The 27,224-nt window shown below is 39.4% G+C and overlaps 1 protein-coding gene and 1 long non-coding RNA gene across 2 annotated transcripts in view; one reads left to right on the plus strand and one right to left on the minus strand.

The window, feature by feature from the left end:
• NEB (nebulin) overlaps positions 1-27,224 on the plus strand; it is a 274,918-nt gene that overhangs the window by 242,449 nt on the left and 5,245 nt on the right. Inside the window, exons 143-165 of the mRNA XM_060016820.1 lie at positions 3,918-4,028; positions 4,629-4,733; positions 5,290-5,394; positions 7,657-7,761; positions 9,191-9,301; positions 9,713-9,823; positions 10,401-10,514; positions 11,028-11,132; positions 13,365-13,469; positions 13,995-14,099; positions 14,739-14,831; positions 15,888-15,980; positions 17,983-18,075; positions 18,558-18,650; positions 19,633-19,725; positions 21,419-21,511; positions 22,438-22,530; positions 23,070-23,162; positions 24,729-24,821; positions 25,113-25,205; positions 25,535-25,627; positions 26,392-26,788; positions 27,089-27,181. Coding sequence (XP_059872803.1) covers positions 3,918-4,028; positions 4,629-4,733; positions 5,290-5,394; positions 7,657-7,761; positions 9,191-9,301; positions 9,713-9,823; positions 10,401-10,514; positions 11,028-11,132; positions 13,365-13,469; positions 13,995-14,099; positions 14,739-14,831; positions 15,888-15,980; positions 17,983-18,075; positions 18,558-18,650; positions 19,633-19,725; positions 21,419-21,511; positions 22,438-22,530; positions 23,070-23,162; positions 24,729-24,821; positions 25,113-25,205; positions 25,535-25,627; positions 26,392-26,788; positions 27,089-27,181 — 2,590 coding nt within the window. The remainder of the gene's footprint in view (positions 1-3,917; positions 4,029-4,628; positions 4,734-5,289; positions 5,395-7,656; positions 7,762-9,190; positions 9,302-9,712; positions 9,824-10,400; positions 10,515-11,027; positions 11,133-13,364; positions 13,470-13,994; positions 14,100-14,738; positions 14,832-15,887; positions 15,981-17,982; positions 18,076-18,557; positions 18,651-19,632; positions 19,726-21,418; positions 21,512-22,437; positions 22,531-23,069; positions 23,163-24,728; positions 24,822-25,112; positions 25,206-25,534; positions 25,628-26,391; positions 26,789-27,088; positions 27,182-27,224) is intronic.
• LOC132428640 (uncharacterized) lies at positions 1,498-16,620 on the minus strand. Its single transcript, XR_009520169.1, has 3 exons — positions 16,335-16,620; positions 13,970-14,012; positions 1,498-1,702 (listed from the first exon to the last, which is right to left on the minus strand). It is a non-coding gene; the product is annotated as an uncharacterized lncRNA (long non-coding RNA).

A 27,224-nucleotide genomic window follows, 5' to 3' on the forward strand; every position in this document is an offset into this window, starting at 1 on the left:
CCTTGTGAGACCAGTTATCTAGAATACTCTTGAGTTATGACAAGTTTTCAGACTTTAGATCAGAGACCCCATGATCAACCACCAGATCTTTCAGAGAGCAAGTTTTAGTCCCAAAAGATGAGCTCAGAAATATCTTATCTCTTCTCCAATTCAAAGATCCTACCTTCTTTTCATTGTCTGTTTTCTCAAGTATTTGTTTGAAGAAATACGTTTAGGATACCTTTGGTGGTTGTATGTATGACTTTCAGCAATGCCAAACGTGGGATCCCAATCTTTTGGAAGATACAAATAACATCAAGTGACAATACAGGAGGGAATTATGAGGAGACAAAAAGTTCAGATGACTGATGACAAGCAAATACTATTTTTAAAAAGTTTTTTAATTTAAAACTCCTATGCTGTATTTTTATTATAAGTTAATGGAATTGTATAAGTACTCGAAACCAAGATATGAAATCACCAGCAAGAAACAGTGGAATCTCTAAGAATAATGAAATGTAACATGAACTTTTCAGTGTAAAAATTTTTAATATGTTTTTAAATCTCCAAGGTCATACCATTAGCAAGTTAAAAACAAGTTGAAATTTTGAAGACTTTGCTGATTTTACAAATAGAGAGGCCTGTATTTCTTTTTCTTTTCTTTTTTTTTTTTTTGCGGTACGCAGGCCTCTCACTGTTGTGGCCTCTCCCGTTGCGGAGCACAGGCTCCGGACGTGCAGGCTCAGCGTCCATGGCTCACGGGCCCAGCCGCTCCGCAGCTTGTGGGATCTTCCCGGACCGGGCAACGAACCCATGTCCCCTGCATCGGCAGGCAGACTCTCAACCACTGCGCCACCAGGGGAACCCAAGAAAGACCTGTATTTCTAACCCCAAGTGAATCCTATGATGTGGAGAATGAGTCCCAACCAGATCGTTTTATGAGCTCCCTTTCCTGGGTTTACTTCCTGGGAAAGGCTTGTCTCAGGATTGACAGCTTCATGGTGCGGCCCCTGGTCCAAGGAGACTTCCCCTCTGGGTGGGCCCCCCGTTCTGACTTTGCTGTCTTGCTGGTACTCTAGGCGGAATACGTCAAAGGCCAAAGGAGAGGGTACGGGCACGGCGCCGCATCTTATGACACCCCTATGATGAGGCAGCTTAAGAAAACTAATGTGCTCATCAGTGATGTAAGACTGGCATCAGTGATCCCATATATCTGTCTTCCTCTTTCTCTCACCTGTCTTCTTAGCCTTGGTCAGGGGACTGACCAAGTCGCACTCTTTTCTGTTGGTTTTGTGTTGGAACGTGTAGAATGCTGTGGAAATTTGTCAAAGGATATACTTTTGCAGACACCTGTCTTTTCCTGCATGAAACTTTCCCTCTGGAACATGCCTTTGGGACAGGAAGGTAGAGTAGATTTGGAGAGATGGCCTCCTAACTTCTTTAGGCTGCTGACACCAATCAAAAGCTGAAAACAGACTGAGGATCTCATCTGCAACCACACAAAGAAAGCCTCTGCTGATTACCATTGCTGGTGTTTAATACATTTAAACTGGCATTTAATACAGTCTCTCAGTTCAGACATACTCTGAATCAACAGTATAAACTGCTGAAAATGTTTTCGCTCATAGCTTTCACCCTGTTTTACAGTCTCAGTGGCAAGAAACGTTCTAATTCTTGGACCTGCTCTTCAGTCTTTAGAAGCGCCAATATACAGTTCAAGTCCCTGAAAAGGAGCAGAACAACTGGATGTTAGATCTTTAAATTTAATTGAACTTTGAAAGAATAATTGATCAGAAACCATTTTCTCACACTATCTGAGCCCTTTGGGGTAATGGACACTGGTATTGCCGTTTGCTGACACATGGCATTGCATGGTTGCCTCTCACTTCCCTGGTAAATAAGAAAAAGAAGGCTTTTCCATTCCATATGCCATGTGAATGTGGTTATACCGTACTTCCTGCCTAATCCCACACCTTTCTAAGAATTCTTGGAGTCCTGAATCCGATGTGTGTCCTTATCATGCAAAATATAGTAGTTCTTAAGATCCAGTCAAAAAGGAAGGTCGAGCGTGTTGGCTCAGATTCCCAGCAGCAGTTGTGCTCACCTGCACTTGCTTGGGGCCTTCTTGTGGAAAGAGGAGGCACAATTTTTTTTTTAATTAAAAAGTTAGAAATTTAAATCTACTTCAAATTAACAGAAAAGAACTGAAATGAGACCAGTAGAAAGCTGCTCTTCAAATATTTTCTCAGAAATGAGTTATTTTCTAAAAGATAGAGGATTTTTAGCATTCTTCTAAAAGAAATGGATTTTATTCTCATCAGAGATGGGCCTTTGCGTCTTTCCTTCCCCAGTCTGACTCTGCACATCTAGTTTACTTTGCTTTTTCCTTGTTTCACTGCTCTTGGGATCAGCCCTAGTCTTATGGGTTTCTGTATCCTTAGGAAAAGTTTTCTCTTGGTTCAGACAACTCACCACCTCTGACTTTCCTTAGCAGGCTTTGCATTTCTTTCTTTGGGGAGTGAACTTCCTTTCAGAGAAGAGCCATTGTAGCATTTATTCACATTGTGTTTTCCTGTTATGTTTTCTGCTTCCTCCATTGTGTGTCTGACTCAGTGTGCCTGCATCGTGCTGTACTGTTCTGCATGCTTATTTCGTCTACACATTTCCACTGGAGATTTATTCAAAATAAATGAGCCTCAGCACTGTGAATGCTTTTTCTCTGATGTGGCAGATTTCGTTGTTCTTAGCACTTGAGTGGTCTCCTTTTGTTCCTGTTGTGCTGGATGTGTAAAGTTGTGGGGAAGTAAAGTGATGAAGCATGAGGGGTACTGATTTTAAATGCCTACAGTGTGAAATATCTGGTGACCAGATCCTGGTGTGCTAATAACTTTGAATGAGCGAGTCTTTCCTCTTACCAATAACAGAAACTCTAGGTGTCCCGGAGCATCAAATATTGCCCTTTCAGCTGGCTAACTTCTAGAAGTAGCTCATTTTTCTTTGTTCCTAGAGTGAGTAACTAGTAGAGTTCTACTTCTGGATTAATCCTAGTGACACAGGCATCAGTCTGTTTTTAAATAAGGAAATGTTTCTGTCACTTTCAGTTTATTCTGTTGAATATCCCTATAAGTAAATCGTCATCTTTAGCTATTTTACCTAGGCATTATGACTGTCTCTTTCTTTCACCAATCAGATCACATTTATTGAGCAACTATTAGTGCCAGGCATTGCGCTTATTTTTTAAATTGAAGTTATTTTGTCCTTTGTGTATTCTTACTTTTATGTATCGTGCAAGTATATTTAATCTTATTTTTCTCATTTTGCTAAAGTTATCTCACTTCTTTCCTTCTTCTAGCCTGAAATCATACCGAAGCCATTAACCCCCAAATTCTGTGCTTCTTTTACTCAGAAGTTATGCCAATTTTTTTGCCAATTAAAAACAAACTTAAATGATATAGCGAAAGTATATAACAATAAATCTCCTGATTTAATAGATTCCTTACTTCTCACCCTTCTTGATCATTTATAAAGCCTCTTGGAACTCCTGGCAATAGACCTAAAGTGCTTTTGGTTTTGCTAGTTAAGAGGACCAAAATGTTCTGAATCAAATATATTAGATCACTTCTTTGAATTTAGCCTGAAGCCTTTTCCCATGCATTTTTATTCTGCATCAAAAAAAGGTGAATATCTTTCATACCTCTGGATAATATAAAAATGAGCAAAACAAATACTGTATCACTTGATCTTATTCTCAATTGCTTGTTGTCCCAACATAATTATTAATAGTGCTTTTACTCTTAAAAGTGTCCTAATTTGGATAATAAATTATATGACCCCTTTATGTGTAGCACATACTCTTTTGTATTTACATTTCCTCCATTCCTCAGTCTTCAGATTAATTGATGCTCAGGAATAATTTGGATTTTTGCATTTGCTGTTAGATTAAATACCGAGAAAATTTCAACAAAGAGAAGGGCAAGACACCAAAATACAATCCAAAAGACAGCCAGCTCTTCAAAATCATGAAAGATGCTAATGATCTCACAAGTGAGGTATGTGTTTGTTTAACTGTGGTAAAATATATAATGTGAAATTTGCCATTTTAACTATTTTTAAATATGTAATTCGGTGGCATTAATTACATTCACAATGTTGTCCAACTACCACTGTTATTTCCAAAACCCTTTCATCACCCCAAACACAAACTCTATAACTATTAAGCAATAACTCTCCATTTCCCCCTCCCACCAATCCCTGGTAACCTCTGATCTACTTTCTGTCCCTATGAATTTGCCTATTAGAGATTTCATGGAAGTGGAGTCATACAGTATTTGTCCCTTTTTTTGTCTGGCTTACTTCATTTAGCATAATGTTTTCAAGGTTCATCCATGCTGTAGCATGTGTCAGAACTTCATTCTTTCTTATGGTTGAATAATAGTCCATTGTATGTTTACATCACACTGTGTTTATCCCTTTGTCTGTCGATGGACACTTGAATTGTTTCCACTTTCTGGCTATTGTGAATGAGGTATGGTTTTTCACCGCCATCCCCAGCACTTGTTTCAGGATGGGACATCTTATTATGGTTTCCATTAATACCATTTTCCATTTCCTATTTATGTGATTTCCTTTTTTCCTTTACTGTTGTACAGGTTAAGTATAAGGCTGACTTGAAGAAACTTCACAAACCTGTGACTGACATGAAGGAATCTTTGATAATGAATCATGTCTTGAATACAAGCCAACTCGCCAGTTCTGTAAGCTCAATCATTTGCTCCAGAAACAGCTTGTTTCACCCATTTTCAACTAAATTCCTTCTCTGAGGTCACTTGCATCTCCTTCTCTGCTACTGAGGCACTACATTTATTAGAAAGCTCTCCTGTTCTCTGAGTGCATTCTTCCAAATTACAACATTAATCTACCAGTTCTCCACTGACTCTAACACCTCTCAGAATATAAAAATGCTTCTATTTTGGGGCTATTTAAATTTTTTTTCAAGTAATCACTCCCTTTCCCCCTTCTAAAAACATAGACTTACCATTTGGAATAGTTTCTTTCACGTTTAACTTTGCACCTTAAAACTACTTTGAATAAGCCATATAACCTAAGTGTTTACATCCTTGTATTAACTGACAATACTGAATGTGGATCTTCATCCTTTTAAAACATTTTCTTAAACCCCCTATGTAGTATTTGCTAATTTTAATTTGGTCTTGGTGCTGTTGCTGTGTCAATATCTAATGTAAAGAGGAAAAATAGGAATGCTGAGCAGCTTTGCCATCAATGTGCCTTTTTTTGCCACCTTCCCCTCAGTACCAGTACAAGAAAAACTATGAGAAGAGTAAAGGCCACTACCACACAATACCCGACAATCTGGAGCAGCTTCATCTAAAAGAGGCCACAGAATTACAGAGTGTAGTAAGTTGACCAAGACTGACTTTTTTCCTGCACATTCTACAATGTAAAAAATTTTGATGTATTCCACTCCTACCCCCCAAGGATGGTAGTTATAGTTGTAGTAACCATTGCTTGAGAAAATATCCAAAGATATTAGGGGCTTTGAATTTAGCAACATGTTGAAACAAATGTTTATGTTATGAATGAGAGCAGTGTGAACATACATTGGAGAAACAGTGCATAGACATGCAATATGTGTTATTCAGGGTACTGACAGGGACTGGTAGCATAAAGATTACATCACAAGGGAGACAGACCCCTTAGAAAAGATTACTAAGGATGATAGGGAGCCTTTGGAGCAGAGGAGTGATATGCTCAGGTCACCACTGAAGTGGTCTCTGGGTGTGGAAGAAACTGCAAAATTTGTAAAATAATTAAGATTCTCAGAGGAAAGAACTTAGAGAAGGAGCTTGCTGTCACATTACCTTCTATATCACAAATTCAACACTATTTAGGTCCCCCATTGGGCATTAACCAAGAGGTCTAAATTACTAGAAATGCTCTCCTGTCATCTGTAAAGCAGCCCATGATCCCGGGCCTCTATTTTATTTTATTTATTTATTTATTTATTTTTGAAAATGTGTTTATTTTATTTAAAAATACCTACATCATCCCTTTCATTTATTTCTTTTTACTTTTTATTTATTTATTTATTTAACATCTTTATTGGAGTATAATTGCTTTACAGTGGTGTTAGTTTCTGCTTTATAACAGAGTGAGTCAGCTATACATGTACATATGTTCCCATATCTCTTCCCTCTTGCGTCTCCCTCCCTCCCACCCTCCCTATCCCACCCCTCTAGGCGGTCACAAAGCACCGAGCTGATCTCCCTCTGCTATGTGGCTGCTTCCCACTAGCTATCTATTTTACATTTGGTAGTGTATATATGTCCATGCCGCTCTCACACTTTGTCACAGCTTACCCTTCCCCCTCCCTGTATCCTCAAGTCCATTCTCTAGTAGGTCTGCGTCTTTATTCCCGTCCTGCCCCTAGGTTCTTCTGACCATTTTTTTTCTTTTCTTTTTTTTTAGATTCCATATATATGTGTTAGCATATGGTGTTTGTTTTTCTCTTTCTGACTTACTTCACTCTGTATGACAGACTCTAGGTCCATCCACCTCATTACAAATAACTCAATTTATTTTCTTTCTATGACTGAGTAATATTCCACTGTATATACGTGCCACATCTTCTTTATCCATTCATCTGTTGACCAGGCCTCTATTTTAATGTGTTGTCACAAGAAAGAGAGCTGAGATTGGGCTTTGCTATCAAGATGCTGCGTGACACAGACTTCTGTCTCTATCTCTTTCAATGTCTCCTGTGTAAATTAGGAATATCTATAGGCTCCCCCCATTCCTGGTCACATGTGATGAGGATAAGGAGATTGTATTTGTAAAATAGCCTTGGGGGTCTTTTTGAGAATGATAGGTTTGTTAGTAAGTCAGTCAAAAACTAGTCAACTGGATTTCATTTTTTTTTTTTTTTGGTACGCGGGCCTCTCACTGACGTGGCCTCTCCCGTTGCGGAGCACAGGCTCCGAACGCGCAAGCTCAGCAGCCATGGCTCACGGGTCCAGCCGCTCCGCGGCATGTGGGATCTCTCCGGACCGGGGCACGAACCCGTATCCCCTGCATTGGCAGGCGGACTCTCAACCACTGTGCCACCAGGGAAGCCCTGGATTTCATTTTTATACCAATCTATATTGGCAGCACTGAATATGTGACCAGTTATGACCTCAATTGAGTTTTTGATATATAATTAAAGCTGTATGCATTATCTATTAAATCAAGACCCCAGGTCCCTCATAAAAGTTCTTATGAAAGAAAAACTGGAGATTTTTATCAGAAATATTGGCTGAGGCTCTGGCTAAAATGTTCACATCTACACACATCAAATCTTGGCCAACCTTATCTATGGGCGGTTTCCCCAGGCACTTTCTTGCCTCACAGCTTCTCTTAGCTGATTCTTCTGCAGTGATTCCTTTGTCTCCTTGAATTGAACACAAATCCTGACCATGCCTTGCAGACAGTAATGATGTTCTCCCACCAGGCCAAAACAAAAAGCTACTGGATCTGAATCACAAACAGGAAACTGTTTTGAGTGGCAATGAGATACCACCCACTGGACATAATGTATCAATTAAAAATGCTATTGCTAAACTGGTGTCTGTCTACAGATTGGCCAGAGAAGACATATCTCATAAAGCTTTTCATAACTAGGTGAAATACAAAGAAAAGTATGAAAAGGAAAGAGGAAAGCCCATGCTGGACTTTGAAACACCAACATACATCACTGCCAAAGAGTCTCAGCAGATGCAGAGTGGGGTAAGTCCTGCACAAACCCACCACACAGCAAATATACCATCAAGCTGATGAAAACAAGCTCTACCCACAGAAGTATCCAGCCTGTTGTTATCCCGAAGTTGTGGATGATGGGACTCTTTAAAATGTGATGACTAAAATCTTTTCCATCTCACGAATCCTGTGGCTCCATTATAAAAAGAAATGATCTGAATAGTAAACATTTACCATATATGTTTTATTTCAACTATCCTTTTCATAGAATTAGAACATAGAAAACTGTTCCTAACACTGAAACAATTTATTTTGAACATAACATAAATTTTTCTTTGAATGAAAAGTTCTCTCTGTGCAGACCTACTGTTGGCTTTGAATTGCTCTTCTCTTAATAGGAAGCCTCCAGTCCCCAAAAGGAAGACTTTTTTCTTTTAATCAGGATTTTTATCAAAATATCAAGTCAACATGACATATTTCCTATTTTAGAAATGTAAGCAGAGGCATCTAAAATAGTTCTTTTAATTTTTAAGCAATAGTAGAGAAGAATGGATCTTATTTTGAATCTTAGAAAGTCTGTTTTCATTGGGAAACAGGCTTATTTTGGATTTCTTTTTGCCTCCCCTCCATGGGCATATCTCCAACCATAAAGATAAATGGTTTTTAATAAAAGTAACATTTTGGGGAGCTTCCTGGTGTGTAGAATGCCAAATAATGAAAAATTTTGAAGGGTTTCAAACAATTGCTGACTCTGGGTAAAGCATCTATGAGAGTTCCTTGTACTATTCTTGATACTCTTCTATAAATGTAAAATTCTGTCAGAATTAAAAATGACAAAAATCAAGTTCCAGCATCTCTTCCAAGGCTCCCAGTAAGACAGCCTCATCCAGGGATTGGAGAGGAGATGGGGGAGGTCGTGGCCCTCCCTCTCAACAGTGAGCAAAGCCTGAGAACTTGTCTGTGCTACATTATTCACCTTATCTGTTCAGTGACTTAATAGTCATGATTATGAAAAAGGCCAAATTTGCATTTGGTGCCCTCAGGTTCCCCTTCCTCTGGGGTGTTTTTGGGTTTTTTTCCCCCTTGAGTCACTTCTAATTGAGAAGTAAAATCTTTTGTTGCCTTCAGAAAAATGTCATCAGGAGAGATGACAGTGGATTGAGAGTCTTGGTGGCATATCCATCCTTCCACTTTCAAAGGGCCAGCCCCCATCACAGCGGCAGACAGACGAATGAGAGGCCACCAAAGTTTCTCAGCCTCTGAGTTTCCTTGGGCCATTTGCTCTACACAGAGTATTTCCAGAACAATCAGGCATATTTCAAATGTGTGACCATTAGCAGAACTAAGATCAAGTTAAGAGGCCATACACAGAAGGAAAATGGAATTATTTTCTTCCTAGGATTGAGAAAGAAATTGTAATAAACATTCTTAACTTGTCTTTCCTTCCTACTCACTTTAGAAAGAATATAAGAAAGATTATGAAGAGTCCATTAAAGGCAGAAACCTGATTGGCCTGGAGGTCACGCCAGCTTTATTACATGTCAAATATGCAACCAAAATAGCCAGCGAGGTAGTTTCTACTTGGTCTTTTCTTTCCCTCCTGATCCAAATAATTGCACTAATGACACTCATCAACGTGTTCCTTCTACCATTTTCACTACCACCTAACTTTTCAGGTTTCAAGTTGGGTTCACATGTGTTTGGTACTACCCCCTCATCTGCTACCCATGTTAATTCTTCTAATTTTTTAATTGAATACCTAATAAAATGTGCTTACCTCAGCCTTCTATTAATTTCTAGTTTCTTATTTGACATTGAATATTAACTGATGAAGCTTATACCCTGCCTTTATTCATATCTTTATTTACTAAACTGTAACTCTTTAAAATTAGAAGGATTTTTAATTTTGTTTTGGCTCTTCACCAAAGAGGAATAATCCAGGCTTTCTTGTCAGCATTGTTGCTTGTATTTTGTGCCATAGAAAGAGTACAGGAAAGATCTAGAGGAAGGCATCCGTGGGAAGGGTCTCAGTGAAATGGAAGATACGCCCGACATGCTAAGAGCAAAGAACGCCACTCAGATCCTCAATGAGGTGGGCACACAGCCAACTGCATGCACAGAATCAACCCAGCATCTCCTCCTCCTTAGCCAAGTTGCATAAAAAACCAGAAAGCAATAAAAAGAGAGTTTTTGTATTTCAGATTCCATATTCAACATGATTATTAACCATTAAATAAAATATCTCGATTTTGGATGTGTTGATATTATAACAGTCTGTTTCTGTAGTGGCTATTGTAACCTGTTATTTATCTAATATTATTTGATTTAACCTTGATACATTTGTTGTGCCCATTTAAATAAAGGCAGCACACTGGAGTGGTGGGCACCTAAGTATAATCCTTTACATACCAAACTAGATTTAAAATGTGCTTTTATACTTTAATTTTCTAAGTAGAGAATGCTAAAAAGCGTTCCAAAGGACGCCTGGCATGAGTAGAATAGTTTCCTAAAGTGGTCTGCTGTTGTCACCACTCCATCCTGCCGCAGGGAAAGGTGAAGGCGACATCAGCAACTGAGGTGGCATGTTATGTGGATCTGTATTCACTCTGCACATTTATTACCTAGTCATGAGTTAAGTAACTTTTTTTTTTTTTTTAATGCTACTATAGAAAGAATATAAGAGAGACCTGGAGCTGGAAGTCAAAGGAAGAGGCCTGAATGCCATGGCCAATGAAACTCCCGACTTCCTCAGAGCCAGGAATGCTACAGATATTGCCAGTCAGGTCAGTGTTACTGTTCCATGTCAGTCTTTCAACAAAAAAAGTAGCTGTGATTACAAGGACACAGTGTTGTCCTTCTGTTGTCTTGTTGATCAATTACAGTTAAACACATATAGTGGCATCCCTAAATATCCACATGGTGGAATGCATTCTGATGAAAGGATCAGGGGCCCTTTGCCAGGGCTGCTTCATCTGTCCTTCTCCTAGCTCTTCTGTAAACAATTGATGCCTTACTATCTGTTGTTTCTCTCTCTCCTTCTGCTTTCCCATACCCTACCCAACACCACCCTGCCCCCGCCCCCAACTAGATAGGAAGCCTTTCAACAGCTAGGACTCAACCTTTCTTTCTGAATCTCACTCTTTAGCATAAAGCTATAGACACAATAGGGAAAAAATGTTGGCTAGCAAATAAATGAATCCTTTTGGATAAGAAGTATTAATCACTTCTTAGTCAAACTAAGCCAACAAATGTGCACATTGTAAACATTTACCCAACTGTTGGATGTCCTTTTGCAGGTTAAGTATAAGCAATCAGCAGAAATGGAAAAAGCCAATTTTACTTCTGTGGTTGATACTCCGGAGATCATTCATGCCCAACAAGTCAAGAACCTTTCAAGCCAGGTAAGGACATTCATCAGAACATCACTTATTGACCCCAATCATGAAGAACAAGTCTTTCCATTAATACCAAAGAAGATCCTTTCAAATCACAATTTTTCCCAGTGAAAAAGAAGGGGTTCGTCTATGATGCAAGTTTGAGTTAGAGTTGAGGTTTCCGTATCAGAATTAAAATAAAGGAGGGAATTTTAAGGTACTGAAGAACTCTTACATGGTACCACCCATAATTTTTTTAAATTTATTTTTCCAGTTTTATTGAGATAAAATTGACATATATGACTATATAAGTTTAAAGTGTACAGTGTAATGGTTTGGCTTATATTTACTGTGAAATGATTGCTTCCATAAGTTTAGATAGCATTCATCATCTCATAGAGATACCGTAAAGAGAGAAGGCAAAACAAAAAGACAAAAATTTTGCCCTGTGATGTGAACTCTCAGGATTTACTCTCTTAACACCTTTCACATGTAACATAGAGCTGTGTTAGAGCTGCATTCACTGTAGTCGTCGTCATGCTGTACATGACATCCCTAGTACTTATTTATCTTATAACTGGAAGTTTGTCACTTTTGACCACCTTTCTCCAGTTCCACCTCACCCTCATGAGTCTCCCACCTCTGGTAACCACAAATCTGATCACCTTTTCTAGGCATTTGTTTTGATTTTAGATTCCACAAATAGGTGAGATCATACAGTGTTTGTCTTTCTCTGTCTGACTTATCTCACTTAATGTAATGCCCTCAAGGTCCACCCATGTTGTTGCAAATGGCAGGATTTTCTCAGTTTTTATTCCATTGTACATATATACCACAACTTTTTTTTTTTTTTTGCGGTACGCGGGCCTCTCACTGCTGTGGCCTCTCCCGCTGTGGAGCACAGGCTCTGGACGCGCAGGCTCAGCGGTCATGGCTCACGGGCCCAGCCTCTCCGCGGCATGTGGGATCTTCCCGGACCGGGGCACGAACCCGTGTCCCCTGCATTGGCAGGCGGACTCTCAACCACTGTGCCACCAGGGAATCCCCTACCACAACTTTTTTATCCATCATCTGTTGATAGACGCTTAGGTTGTTTCCATGTCTTGGCTATTGTAAATAATGCTGCTATGAACATGAAAGTGAGGGTATTTCAAGTTAATGTTTTCGAATCCTTTGGATATATTCCTAGAAGTGGAATTTCTGGATCGTATGGTAGTTCTGTTTTTAATTTTTTGTGGATCCTCTATACTGTTTTCCATAGTGTCAAAACCAGTTTACAATCCCACCAACAGTGCACTATTCTCCACATCCTCACCAGCATTTGTTATCTCTTGTATTTTCGATGATGGCCATTCTAACAGGCATGAGTTACCACCCGTAATTAAAGAATCAGTCTCATAATGTGGATGTAAAATTTGTGTGCAAATCTGGAAGAAACAAAGTAGACCGCCCACATTTGGATTATCAATTTTTTTTAATAAGATTGAGATTATGTCATCAACGCTAACCACACAATCTAACCCTGATTCCTCTTATGATGGGTAACTCTCCATCTTCCTACAAATAGAGAGATAAAGAAAAGTAAGATGTCCTTCATACACCAGAATATACCCTCATTTGTTTTAATCTTCACTGCTGATCAGGAATCTGCAATTTACTTGAGTAGCCCCAAATTAGAATTTTTGCCTGTCTCCTAATCAGTGAGTTCTAAAGCAGTAGTTGCCTGGCCTGACTATACTTAGTAAACACCTGGGAATGTAGATTTCCTGGTCCCACCCTGGGAGCTCTGGCCAGGAGCCTGGACCACACCTGCTCACAGCTCAGCGAAAATATCCTTGTCACCAACCAAGGACTGGCATTCAGGAGGCCTTGCTGATGGCTCTTAACCCTCCTGCTTTTCTCCACCTGCCTGTTGAATAGCCTGGCTCCATCCAGTTCACTGTAGACATCCCCAAGTCCCTGCCAGGAACCTCAGGGGCTGTCAACCTCCCTCGTGTGGACCAGTCCACAGGGGCCTCCCTCTGCCAGCTTTGCCATGACAATGGGTCCTATTAAATGCCTGGGCTCAGTTCTCCTGGAAAGAAAAGGCGTGGCACTCACTGACCCAGAGGGCTCTGTTTTATAACTCCCTAACATCCTTAAATAGTCAAAAAAATATAAAGGACTTCCCCTCTGCTGAGTAGGAAGGGCTATTTTAGGTCCCATTGGCCCATATCCCTGTGTTATTCCCTATCCTTATTTCTTGGAATCTATTTCCAGAAAAAGTACAAGGAAGATGCAGAGAAGTGCATGTCATATTATGAGACCGTTTTGGACACCCCAGAGATGCAGAGGATCCGGGAGAACCAAAAGAACTTCAGCCTTGTGAGTTTTTATTGAATCTAAGACACAGCTCACTGGTACCTGGGATGAGACGGGGCAAGAAGGATGCCTCTGGGCACACATGCTTGCGTATCTACCTGCAGCAGCCCTCCACACCTCCCACCCCCCCCCCACCCCCCGCCCGGGAGCTGTGTGCTCCTGTCTTCTCTGAACTCACCTTATATCTCAATCCCAACTCATAGCATGAAAGACCCATCTCTTAACTTTGTTGGTGGTTTCCTGTCACCGAATATGAACTATCACCATCTTCCATTGGTGGTGACATCTTTTTCAAAATTAACTCTAGGCAAGATATATATATTTAAAAACTAGTTTTAGGGCTTAAAAATTTAGTTTCTTCACAAAATTCTTATTAAAGAAATTCCCGTTGGCTATGTGACTATGATTATTGTAGCATAGAAATTTTTTTTTAAATATAAGATTTTAACTTCCTTTACACAATATAGGACAATACAATATATAAAACAATGTTGAAATCTTACCAAGATGTTTGCTCTTTTTTCATAGCTTCAATACCAGTGTGACCTTAAAAACAGTAAAGGAAAAATTACAGTTGTTCAAGACACGCCAGAAATACTGCGTGTTAAAGAAAATCAAAAGAATTTCAGCTCGGTATATTTACTATTTATTTTCCATTTAATGCTAACCTAATAATATCAGGCTCCTCTTTGAAAATATACTAGCCGTACGTTGATTCAGACAATTAACATCTAACCTCCTCAGTTAATGCTAGCAGTTATTTGTTAAAATTCCCCATACTTTGCTCTAAAATCATCACCCCAGAGACCATTTGAAATAACAACTTAAATCTGCTAACAAAGGAGCTTTTTTCTTTTTAACTTTTTAAATCCCAGAGCAGTAACGTGTTTTCTTACTCCAGAAGATGGATTTCTTTCTGACACTGTGATTTATTATCCTTTCCCAAAATAACTGACTTTGTATTTCTTTAATGGATTTTGTTTCACATGGGAGGGTTTTTTAATCAACATTTTCTGGTTTTTCTCATCATGTATTAATACAGTATGATAATCTTAAAAGAAATTTCTAGATCTGGAAATTCAGATGTGTGTTGTATACATGGTTTGAGTTATTGATGCTGATGCAGAAGACAGTCCAGATACTCCAGCACTTGCCTAAGAACATTCTCTAGTGTCTTCTGTTTTCACAGAAGCCAAGTTTCCTAGTCTTTCTCCAGGAATTGCTGGGTTTTCCTTTCTTCTGTGTAACACTGTCCTAATTCTGAATGCCCAGGTTTTATATAAAGAAGATGTCTCACCAGGAACGGCGATTGGAAAGACACCTGAGATGATGAGAGTGAAGCAAACCCAGGACCATATTAGCTCGGTAAAGACAGCCACTGGGGACTCACTTTCAAAATTTTCTGCTCGCCTTTGAAGATTTACACTGATGTCTGAGCTGCACTCATGACTTTTGTCACCAGAGGCAGCTTAAGTTGCTAAAATAAGGGTCATCTCATAATGCAGTGCCGAGGCAGTTTTCATGAGGGCTGGTTAGATGTAAAAAATGGAGAGGCCTGTGTCAAAGCAAACCAGAGCTGGACAGTAGTTTAAGCAGTTAAAACAACAACAAAAAAGATTTTTATTCAGGACAATTGCGATATAGGGGCAAAGAGATCTTGGTATAGAGCTGAGCTCAATTCTAAGTACAACAAGGGAAAGGAGGGATTTATGGGGGCGGGGATGGTTGGACAGGGATGGGGGGATGGGGAAGTCGGGGTGTGGAGAAAGGATCAGTGGATGGAAAATTACTCAGAAGAAACATCGGGGGTAAATGGGAGATTCTGCCTAAACCGACCTACCAGGATTTTTGCTGGAGGCAGGTCAAGGTGATCAGGCTTCTCCTGGGGGATTGGGGGCGGAGGGCGTTAAGGAATTTGATCAGATATCAAGGATGATGAGACATCCAGGATGGGGGATTTTGGCTAAACTGACTTAGCAGGTTTCTGGCTAAAACTGGGAGGTGCAGAGATGGTCTAGGAAGTCCGAAGCTCAAGGCCTAGTTGGGAAGAAGGTTCAGAGGAGCCTGAGTCAAGTTTGGTCAAGAAGAGACTCATTGTCACCTGTAAGAAAGTAGCAGTTGGGAGAGTCAGAGACTGGCTCTTCCTGGTGTGTATATGTGAGTGTGTCCATCCTGGGCCAATGAGCTGTGGCTGTAAGACATGGAGACCCCAGGGAAGAGAAGGGGCTTCAGTCTAAGTGTGGACCCCACCCCAAAGAGACCAGAGAGAGCCCAAATGTCCGTGTCCTTGGCACGGACCCAGTATCAGCATGTGGCCCCCTTCCCCCTAAGCATAGGTTTTGTGCTGTTTAAACTGCGACTTCGCACGTCGCGGGGCTACTAATCAAACGCATGCACACATTCCCACTTTTACACCTGCAGGTGAAGTATAAGGAGGCGGTTGGACAAGGAACCCCCATCCCAGACCTGCCTGAAGTGAAGCGCGTCAAGGAGACACAGAAGCACATCAGCTCGGTAATGCGCCCCCGGCCTCTCCCCCACACTCAGCCCTCCCCCCGCCGGCTGGCTTGTCTCACCCCGTGTCCCTTCTGCTGGGCTTCCCAAGCCCGAGGATGGCGCGAATCCTCCCTGCCCTGTGAGGGGCAGTGCGGTTTGCAAAAGCAGAAGAGGAAACTGTCTTTACGTAATCAAGGAGCACAAGGCACTAGGCTTCGTGATTGCTCATCATACCTGCAGTTTCTAAAGTAAAATGTGCCGATGTAGTAATAAGTTTATTGGGATGATCTCAAGGTAGTTAACCAAAAGCATATACATATAAACATAAAATAGAAAAGAAATATGTATACATGCATGGATGTATATACATACCTCAGGGCATTCTCCACGGTCCGCAAGACCCTAGGCAGCCTAGCGACGTCTCCGCGGCCACCTCCCCTCCCTTGCCCTGTATCCTCTGCTCTCTCCTTGTAAATACAGCGCGTGTTCAAGGCGCTGGCTGTCATCTACCCACAAGGGTATATTATACCTTAACCCTGTTCTCTAACAGGAATCGCAGGCACCTGTGCGCAGTGTGTGTTTTGGGGGAGGTGGGATTCTCCCACACCTGAAATATCAGGTTTAGTACACATTTCTCCCGACCTTCTGTCCAGCTAGCCCCGTCTCCGCCCACCCCCCCGTCCCCCCTCCCCCAGCGCGCACGCGCGCCGCCCTTCCATCCGTAAGCAGTTTCTAAGCAATTGCTGGCTACTAGCAAAAGATTGTGTGAAGTTTGGGAAATAGTTGATGGCCCATAAAAGGTGAGGATCTTGGTTTCAGAGATCCGCCTGGCCCCTGGAGGCCTGAACTCTCATTTAATTTCCATTAGAAGACAGTTGCTATTTCTCTTGCAAGTCGTTTGTATTATTTAGACCTCATTCCCTTCGCATTCCCTGCCTATACTCTGGCTCCCAGTGGTACAGACTGCATTTAGAATTACATGTCCACTAATCCAGGAAAACCAGCCCGCATCTCCTTTGCTGCTTCTGATTGCAACTTCTTGCCTTTCTCTGATTTTGTTTTGTTCTGTGGTCCACGATCTGTTCCGTTGCCTTGCCTAGTAAAGAAATACAACTTTGTACCAAGATGGTAGATATTTAAAGATCCTGAAAAGTTTCCTAGCAAAGAAAAGATATCAACACTAGTTTGTCAGTGATTTTAGGAATTAATCTGTGACACAAACCCCTAGGATTTCTGTGTTGCTCCCCAGCCTGTGCTCTAGTGCAACATAGAATCCATCCATTTAAAAAGAATTCATTCCTTCCTTTAGGCTGAAAATTCTTAACATTGGGAGGGAGGGAGGAATGGAAGAAGCTAAGAGGCTCTGGAAGTTCCTTACTTGTTTCATTAACATTTACAGTCCTTTGACACTACCCAGAACAAATAGGGACTCTTCCCTGTTCAAAAACACTAATTGGCAAGACCCAGCAGTCATCAGTAAAAATTTCAGAGAAAAATGCTCTTCCTGGAAAAATAAACTGTTTAAGTCTCCTTGCATTAAGGGTACGTGCAGTCTAAAGGCCAGCTAGGAATTTTCAGAAGAAAATACAAAACAAACAGAAATTCTCAACAACTGTGAAGGAACAGAGGATCACATGATTAGAAAAATCTAAGCCAAGCCATCTATTGAAGTACACATCTATTGTGGACCCATTATATTCAAGGGACTAATACTAGATGTTATGAAATGGTTAGACTTTTTTCATTGTTAAATTCATTAGCACTATTTAATGCATTTTAGGAATGTACTAAATGTTGACTACAGAAAATGCATAATTTAGTACAGTCTTCAAGGTAGTAAAATTACTACTTTTGAAGAGAGAACATAGATATTTGTGGCATTTCCTTCCTTATTCCCTGAGTGTCATGTTTGAAGGCTAGATTGCTTTTATGAGTTTCCACCAAATAGCCCACATATAGCTGTAATCCAAAGGATTCGTGGTCATTTTACTTTTTTAGATGTTCTAATTATCTTCTACAGGTTTTGTACAAAGAAAACTTGGGAACAGGCATTCCAACCCCTGTCACTCCAGAGATTGAGAGAGTCAAACGCAATCAAGAGAACTTTAGCTCGGTATTTACAAATATATCAAATAAGATACTTGATTTCCCATTAAAAAAATTACCGGAATAACCCATCATCCTTTTTTAAAAAGCAACATCTTAACACCAATTTTGTGTGTGTCCGTGTGTGTATGTGTGTTCCACCTGACCATCTGGACTTACACAAAATGACTCAATTTTCTGATGGTATTTTAACACTTTTGGCGACTGACAAGTGTGAGCACTTAGATCTGAAATACTGTAAATAGAATTAACGTAAGATTCCTCACCATTCATAACTCAACCTTTTCTGCGGTACCTTTTCACGCCCAGAATTAGCATTGTAGAGTTTATCCTTAAAATGTGAAGTAAAAAATAAAAGCATTATCCTTACTAAATATTACTCACTAAAAAACCCCCTCCTCACACCCATCCCCTGCCCCCCATCTTCTCTCTTCCTTAATCTTTGTGTTTGTTTTGAATGTCTTTTGGGTACTTTCTTGTATCTCACAGGTCTTGTACAAAGAAAATCTGGGGAAAGGAACCCCAACCCCTGTCACTCCAGAGATGGAGAGAGTCAAACGCAATCAAGAGAACTTTAGCTCGGTATTTCTTAGGGGCCAAAAAATAAAATCCCTTATTTTTTATTTAAAATAATATTTTTAACACATTACCAATATATAATTTTCCTGTAAAAATACTAAATTCATATAATGAAAATAATGATACCAAATATTACCTCAGTTTTCAACCCAAATCTAATTTAGTATTTATTTTAGTTCTGCTGTGAAATTTTAACTATGTTTTTCCTAAAACGTAGCTATTGATCACATTCCTTAAAAACCTGTAATACTTAGTGCTTCCTTCCTCAAATTCCCCTTGAATAACAGTAGGTGTTTCTAACCGGTGTGGCACAAGTCAAAAGTAAAATCTAACATGCCTCCGAAAGGATAATGTTAGCTAGAATTTTATTTGTATTTATTGTGGCTCTGTTTGATGTATTTTGTTCGCAGCTCTTCTTAAAAGAATGTGATTCTTGAACATTTTCATTCCAAAGACAACATAGCAATTCAGATAACTCAGAAATACAGATTTACTTGGCTCAGCTATTTTTGGTACATCACGAGAGAGATAAATGAGCTTTCCTTGGAATAGTTTCAGGATCATTGAAAGCTAATATTAATTTAGCTTTTAATATTTATTTTATTCCCCCAACCCCCCCCCCCTTTTTTTGGTTCCCTAATTTAGAGTTACCAACAACTCATGAGGCATGTAAATTTCAGTTAACTTGAGTTGTCTCTGATAAGGCCGTCCTTGTCTTTGAGAGAAGGCTTATATAAGTGACTGACTCCTCCTGCAGCCTGGCAGCTCGGTTGCTATGAATGCCTCTTACTGATAGACCTCATATTGTGTGTGATGAAACGGCCAAAGGTGATCTGTACTTGTTCTATTTCTTAAAGTTATTTAGGCCAATTTTATGTCATTATGAAAACAAACAAGCAAAAATACTTTTAGAACCTATTTTATAAGCTGAGTCTTCCTAAACAATGGGTCCAGGCTGATTTGATTGTTGATTTTGTGCACACAGATTCTGTACAAAGAGAACTTGAGCAAGGGGACTCCCCTCCCAGTCACTCCCGAGATGGAGCGGGTCAAGCACAACCAGGAGAACTTTAGCTCGGTATTTGGGAGAAAGCTCTTTTAACTCGTATTAAAAAAAATGATAATACCGTTGTATAAAACAAAACTTCTGTTAGTCCCTTTAAAATAATCAGTTTAACACATTTTTCTAAAAAAAAAAAAATCTCATCAACTAAACTTTTGTTTTCCAGATCTTTTACTCACCATTTGATTCTAACATTTTATACTTCCTATAATAGTCCCTTAAAACGTTTCATTGATTCCTTTCCTTCCCTTTTCACGTTTTATGGGACTTTTGAAGTTAATTGATGTTCAAAACCCCCAAACACTATAGCTTTATTTACTTGGGAATACTTTTATTTGATGTAGCTGCGTTAGCATTGAAAGAAAAGACACAGGGCTTGAAGCCATGTGTAGAAATAGTGGCCCTTGCTAGGGACAAGGTTTAGCTTAACATAGATCCTATCTGGATGAACAGAGCACCAAGAAAGAAAATCACTTCAGTATTGGAACCCAAAGCAATCTTATCTTGATACTTTTTCTAAACAAGCCATTCCATGAATAGAAATCCAGATCTTCTGAGCTTTTAAAAAATATACAAATTAGATCGTGAGTCTATATTTAATGTTATTTTCTCTTTTATTAATATTTTTGTTGCTAAAAAACTCTATACTACTCAATAGTCTGTGAAACTTTTATATAAGGATCTTAGATTTACTTATGCCTGGGATGGAGAATCAAATGTCATTAGGAAAATTTAGCTGGATTTTTTTTTGGGGGGGGTGGGCGGGTAGGTAGGGCGAGTTTTGATCCAAAATGTTTTTTAATTCTCCATTTAAATATTTTCTGAAAGTTTGAGTCTTTCACACAATTAAGTAACTTTCTTTGGTCCCACTGTCTTTGTTTTGTTTTGCTTTTTTGTTTTTAATTACTATTCACTAACAACCTTTTGATTTTATTAAATTTTCGGTATAAATTGATATTATTTTCGGAATGTTATATTCACTGTTTTCCCTATAGGTATATATTATTATTCCTTCTTTTGGAAAGGTTTACATTAATTTTCAAAACTATTTAAAAATCATTTTCTTCTGTATTACAGTAAGTATATTATTGTTCATATCTATTTGAGATATTAATGATCCTGGACAATTTCTTTTAAGTAACCATTTGTGTTAATTTTTACAAAGGTTGCATTTAGGCAATTTTTATCCAGTGGTGCATAGAGCCTTTAAGATTCTATGGAAGATAAACAGTGCTATGTATTTAGACTTGACCACCTCTATAACTTGAATTTACCCAACAAAGACCAATTTCCTATATTGCATAGATTTGACCTAGGGTTTAAAATATCTGTTATTCTGTAAAACAGATGTTCTGTGTAGGGAAAATAAATATTTGCCCATCTAATTAAAAAATAACCTTTCTATTGTACACTAAGCATTTTAGTAATTTTATGAAATTAATTTGATTTTTTTAAATTCCTAACACAGAAAACCAACATTTAATATATGAGTTAGCTTAAAAGTTGAACATCAAATACACCAGCACTTTAGCCAAGGAAATATGGAGCATGTTTTCATCCAGATCTGTGCTTGAAAAAACAGATTGACTTGGTGAATTTGTCTTTCCTGTTTGACGTCTGTGTTTCATAGTACGTTCCTTACACGATAGCTGAAAGGGCTGTTTTTGACTGCTCTTTTTTTTTCTGGATGCTTTCTTGTATCGTACAGGTGTTGTATAAAGAAAACATCGGGAAAGGGATTCCAGTTCCCATCACTCCAGAGATGGAGAGAGTCAAACACAATCAAGAAAACTTTAGTTCGGTATTTAAAAAGCAAACAAACAAAAACCCTTTAACTAATTTTAAACCATTTTTTAAAAAGATTAATGGCTATATTTTAAAACCTAATCAACTCATCCCAGTAAAAACTTTGACACGTCTTGTGTCTTGTTTGCAACTTAATGCTGCCATTTCCCATGAATCAGTTTCCCCATTTTGGTTAAACATTAACATCACTTAAAAAATGTTCAATATGATATTCCAGCCTTTAAAAACATAGCATTCCCAGTCTCTAGGCACCCACATTATCCTGCTTTGGCAACTTTCAGTTGAACGTAAAGCTTACAAAAATTTATTCTGCAAATAAATTTAAACTGTTGGCTTCATTTCCTATTCTAACCTTCTTGGTCTCTACTGGTATTTGTATAGATATTTTCAGGGTTTTTTTTTTTAGCATTTTGTCACTGTTCTCCATTTAAATATAATTAATTCTTCCCAATATGTTCACCTAAACTAAAAATTAAATACCTTGACTTCTTTTGAAAATCAACAAAAGAAGACTTGTGTGTATGCATCTTCATATATGCAGTGTTTATTAAACCTTTCCAAATCAAAATAACTTATTTGGTTCTCCTTCTGCCTCTGCCCTTTTTTCCCCCAACCTCATAACAAGCTGGGGGGCGCAGCTCATCGTTCCCTTCCATGGTGCTCTCCTTTGCTCAGTGATGCAGAGACTAGTTCAACAAAACAGTATAATTCTTTCAAATTTCTTAGCTTCCCTGCTCCTTCCTGCATTCCCTTGCTTTTAAGGACGTCTTTAGGCTCCTACAGGTTGGATCTAGAAGCTTCTGGTATTTCCCTTCCTCTAACTGGTCCTCTTCCTCCTTGTCCTTCTACTCCCAACTGCTCTGCAAGAAGGGGAGAGTGGTTGATTGCTCTTTTTGTTCTGGATGCTTTCCTATCACACAGGTGCTATACAAAGAAAACCTGGGCACAGGAATCCCAATCTCCATCACTCCAGAGATGCAGAGAGTCAAACTCAATCAAGAGAACCTTAGCTCGGTATTTTGGAAAGAAAGGGAAAATAGATGCCATTTAACGTCATAATTAAGTTGATTCTTAACATTTATTCTTCTTTTAAATCCACTTCCCTTCCTTTGCTTCTAACATACCTCACTTTAGCAAAAGGACATACTTTCACATTTCTGTGGTACTATTATGGATTTTTTTTCAAGTTAATTCTGATTTCTGTTATATCTGGCATTTAAAAAAATGTTTTTTGAAACCTTTTTTCTTTTAGTTTGCTTGGATAACAACACAACCAAGTTCTAACAATCTCAAATCCCCACGTGACTGTTTGGGAGGATAACTCCAGTCTTTCCCCAGTAACTAAGGGCCCTGCTACCCCAGATAGTGTCAGTTTGCTAATCCCAAAAGTGGCTATCATTAAATTTTCTTGTGGCATCTTGTTAGCACATAACTCCTGGCTCCTCGGACTACTGTGTCATTTGATAACAAGGAAGTTGAACTGACCCTTAAAATCTCACAACAAATGTAATGTTACTTATGGTTGTTTTTCTGGATGCTTTCTCATCACACAGGTGTTATACAAAGAAAACATGGGCAAGGGAACCCCTTTACCTGTCACTCCAGAGATGGAGAGAGTCAAACACAATCAAGAAAATATTAGCTCGGTACTTTGGCAAGGAAAAAAAAGAAACTACTTCTTTAATGATTTAAAATAATACATATTAATCCTACTTTTTAAAGGCAACTGAAATTTTGTGAATTTCTTAATCACATTTATCCTTCTTCCCTTTAGAGCTACTCCTAGACTTAACTCCATAATAACAAGGTTGCTTTAATCCATATTTTAAAGTTCTAATATCAGAAAGTAATAAATCATCCTTTTGCTCCTCTCCCCCTAAACTTACTCTCTATCCATTACCCCTAAGGTCTTTGTTTTACATACTTGTGAAATTTGGGGAGTGGCGTAGTAGGTGTGACAGGGCTCTTTCTAGACAGTGGAGTTGTAATTTTGTTGTGTTTTTGCACCTGACTTTAGGTTCTAATTTACCCTGCCGGATTTGGACAAAGAGACCTTGGGGAAAAATAACCCCCAATCCTCTCCTTCAGGGATAACGACATAAATTTAAGATCCAGTAGTGGTTTTGGCAAATGAATGTCAATTTACTTAAAAATGAAAGTGTCACTCGAACTGTTTTTTGTTTTACCAATTTTAGTTCTCTTTGTTCTTCTGTATTTATCATGGTCTTCAGCTGCTAATTTTAGTAAGCCGTTTTCTGTAAGCCTGCGCTCTGTGATATTTTATACGTTTATAGATTGCTGGGGCATTGGGGTTTGTGTGGGGACATTAGTGTACGCAGTGAAGTGCCAGCGGCCCTCCGCATCTACACTGTCTGCAGGTTCCTCGGATACTGGAACGCAGGACTCCTGAGACTAGTGTGCATTAGAATCACCGGGAAACCCACGGTCTCTCATTCTGTAGATCTGGCGTGGGCCAGAAAGTTTGCATTTCCAGCAGGGGCTCAGGTGATGCTGACCTTGCTATCCAGGGACTTCAGCTTTGAGAACCACTTCTTTGACAGAATTCTTCCTCTTGAATGCCATATCCCGAAACTCCTGTGACCCCAAGAATGACACTGAGGTGACAGCGAGGTTGGGAATTTATCACGATATTTCCTATTGACTTACCATGATAGTGATCTAATTGCTGAAAACATTTTTCCTTACTACGTATGATGATGTACTGAACTAAAGCAAGAGGCAGAGCACAGATGATAGCAAGGATACATTTTCCTGATGTGTCTATGTGAGTTCAAGTGTGGCAAAAGGGTCCAGTCTCCCTATGCTATTTAGGGAGCAGCCTCCACCTTCTGTGTTATTCAAGCGCGTGCCCCTAAGTCCTGTGAGATGACCTGTCAGGAGCTTGACATGCGTAGATTAGTGGGAGAGTGAAGGCAGTTTCCCATCCCTGCCCCACATCCCGGAACTAGGCACAAAAACTGCAGTTCTGTCTTGCAGGCTGTAAGGATTTCAGGGCAGGGTCCTAACCTAGAAATGTGTCTTGCTGTAACTACATCAACTTGTTTTGGAAATGTATTTCTTTCCATCTAACCTTATTGCCCAAATGGTTTAGCACCCTGAGCCTCCTAACAAATGATCTGTTCTGTTTAATCTTTTGGTAACTGCAATTCTTTTTTTCTTTTTGGCTTTTTGGATCCATTGGACTCATGTAGGTTTTGTACAAAGAAAATGTGGGGAAAGGCACCCCAACCCTTGTCACTCCAGAGATGCAGAGAGTCAAACGCAATCAAGAGAACATTAGCTCGGTATTGTCTTGAGAAATGAAAGTGCTTTTAATTTTGCAAAGTAACCCCTGCCGTTTGACCTGCTCCTAACTCCATCCCAGGTTAAAACAAACAAGATGCCAGCTTTTTACAATCTCCCCTAAATGATATACATATACTGTTGCCATTAACTGTTTTTTAAGCTTTCTTCTAGAGTTGTACTCACTAATAGTAATAGATTAAACCTGGAGTTTTCTCCCCCAAATTGCATTATATTGAATAGCCTGAATACTGCCTCCTAGTGACTTTCAGGTCCACCTTTGTATCTCACAGGTGTTATACAAAGAGAACCTGGGGAAAGCCACCCCCGCACTCTTTACTCCCGAGATGGAAAGAGTCAAACGCAATCAAGAAAACTTTAGCTCGGTATTTGAGAGAGGAAAAAAGAAATGGTGACACTTTTAACAAGTCTGGCAAACATGGTTATACCACTAACTTATCTCACAGTTTCCCCAAAACTTTTATCTTTTAAAATTCTTCTTTACCTACTTAAAAATGACATACCAACCCCACCGGCTCACCTGATTTACTTCTTTTGTCACTTTTTGCTTTCTACAATAACATTTTAATGGCTTTCTCTTCTTGAGGTGTTTTTATAGAGTGTGACATAACTGAGCCATAACAACAGCTCGATGATGGTTTTCAGAACTGGGTTTCTGCTCTCTGATATCTGGATGCTCTCTTGGCCCCTCTAGGTATTGTACAAAGAGAATATGAGAAAAGCAACTCCGACACCGGTCACTCCAGAGATGGAGAGAGCTAAGCGCAACCAAGAAAACATTAGCTCGGTATTTTCTAGGACTAAAGAAGGAGTAGTGCAACAACTTGGAAAATAACATTTTAACATCATAAAAAAGTGTTTTTATTCAACTGAAAATTCACACTAAATTAACATACCTGTGCTTTTAAATTCCAAATGACTGTACTAAGACATAACAAGTTAATTGCCAGTGTTTCCTCTTCCCTTTTACTTTACTCTGAGGTAGTCTTATGTAACCAAGTGTAACAAATTGACTTCCTAACATCCTCAATCTTCAGCAATACTTTTTTAAGATACCTTATGAAACAGGTAATACTCTGAAATGGAAGCCTTCTCTGACTTTGATATTTTGGGTTTTTCATTTCTGAGATTTTGATTTCTGTATTAGCATATTGGTTTATGAAATCTGGACATACTCCTTCAAAAAATGATCACTTGTTTTAAAGGATAGTTCTTTCAAACGTCAGTATCACGTTTAGCTCCAAATATCATCCAATGTGCTGGTGCTACAATTCCCAGCAAATTCAAGAGATCACTTTTTCCCCTTCCTTTCAAAATTATACTTTGCCCTGTCTCCTCAAACTCAAAAGAAATTCTTTGTCTCATTCAAGCCCTGCCTGTCCACCCTCATGCTAACTGTTCCTCTGTCAGTCATGGGTGAGCTGGGGCTTTTCAGGTGACTCAAGCTTCCCTCCCCAGTTTCTTTCACCTCCATCTGTTGGAAAGGTTTTGAGGTTTCAGAATTAGGACGGTACCACAACCTGTCCTCATTCATGGTCTCTCCTCTGTCAGGTGCTTTATTCTGATAGCTTCCGGAAACAAATACAAGGCAAAGCTGCCTATGTCTTGGACACGCCAGAGATGAGACGGGTGAGGGAGACCCAACGCCACATCTCAACGGTGAGTCAGGAATTCCTCAGATTGGGTGGGCGGCCTGTTGGAACATGTAAAAAAGGAAATGATCACACCATCCTATTTTCACCAAGTGAACTCGTGAAATTTCAGGTGAAATATCATGAAGACTTCGAGAAACACAAGGGTTGCTTCACACCAGTGGTGACAGACCCCATCACTGAACGAGTAAAGAAGAACACACAGGACTTCAGTGACATTAACTACCGAGGTATTCAGAGAAAAGTGGTAGAAATGGAACAAAAACGGAATGACCAGGATCAGGAAACTATTACAGGTAATTGGAGCCTGGGGAGAAAAATCAACGTTAAGGAAGGTAGAAGAACACAAGTGACATTATCTAGAGCAAAGCAAAGGCCAGAGGACCTCAATCTGTGTTTTCATTAGATGTGAAAGAAAACCCCTATCACTTCACTGTTTACAAAGCTGAAATCTACTTTATGCTTTGTTCCCCTCCTAGAACTAAGCTCAATGAGTGTTATTCAATCCGCCTGTGGTTGTTTAGGTTCATGCCTTGGTCTCCAAGTTATCGCAAGTGTCCAAGAACATCTGTGCTGATCCTGAATCTCACTTTCAGGTTTACGTGTCTGGCGTACAAATCCTGGCTCAGTTTTTGACTATGATCCAGCAGAAGACAACATTCAGTCCCGAAGCTTACACATGATTAATGGTATGTGATGCCACAAAAGGCTTACGACGTAAACATCACCATT

This window comes from Delphinus delphis, chromosome 7 (genome assembly GCF_949987515.2).
Source record: "Delphinus delphis chromosome 7, mDelDel1.2, whole genome shotgun sequence".
Taxonomy (NCBI): domain Eukaryota; kingdom Metazoa; phylum Chordata; class Mammalia; order Artiodactyla; family Delphinidae; genus Delphinus; species Delphinus delphis.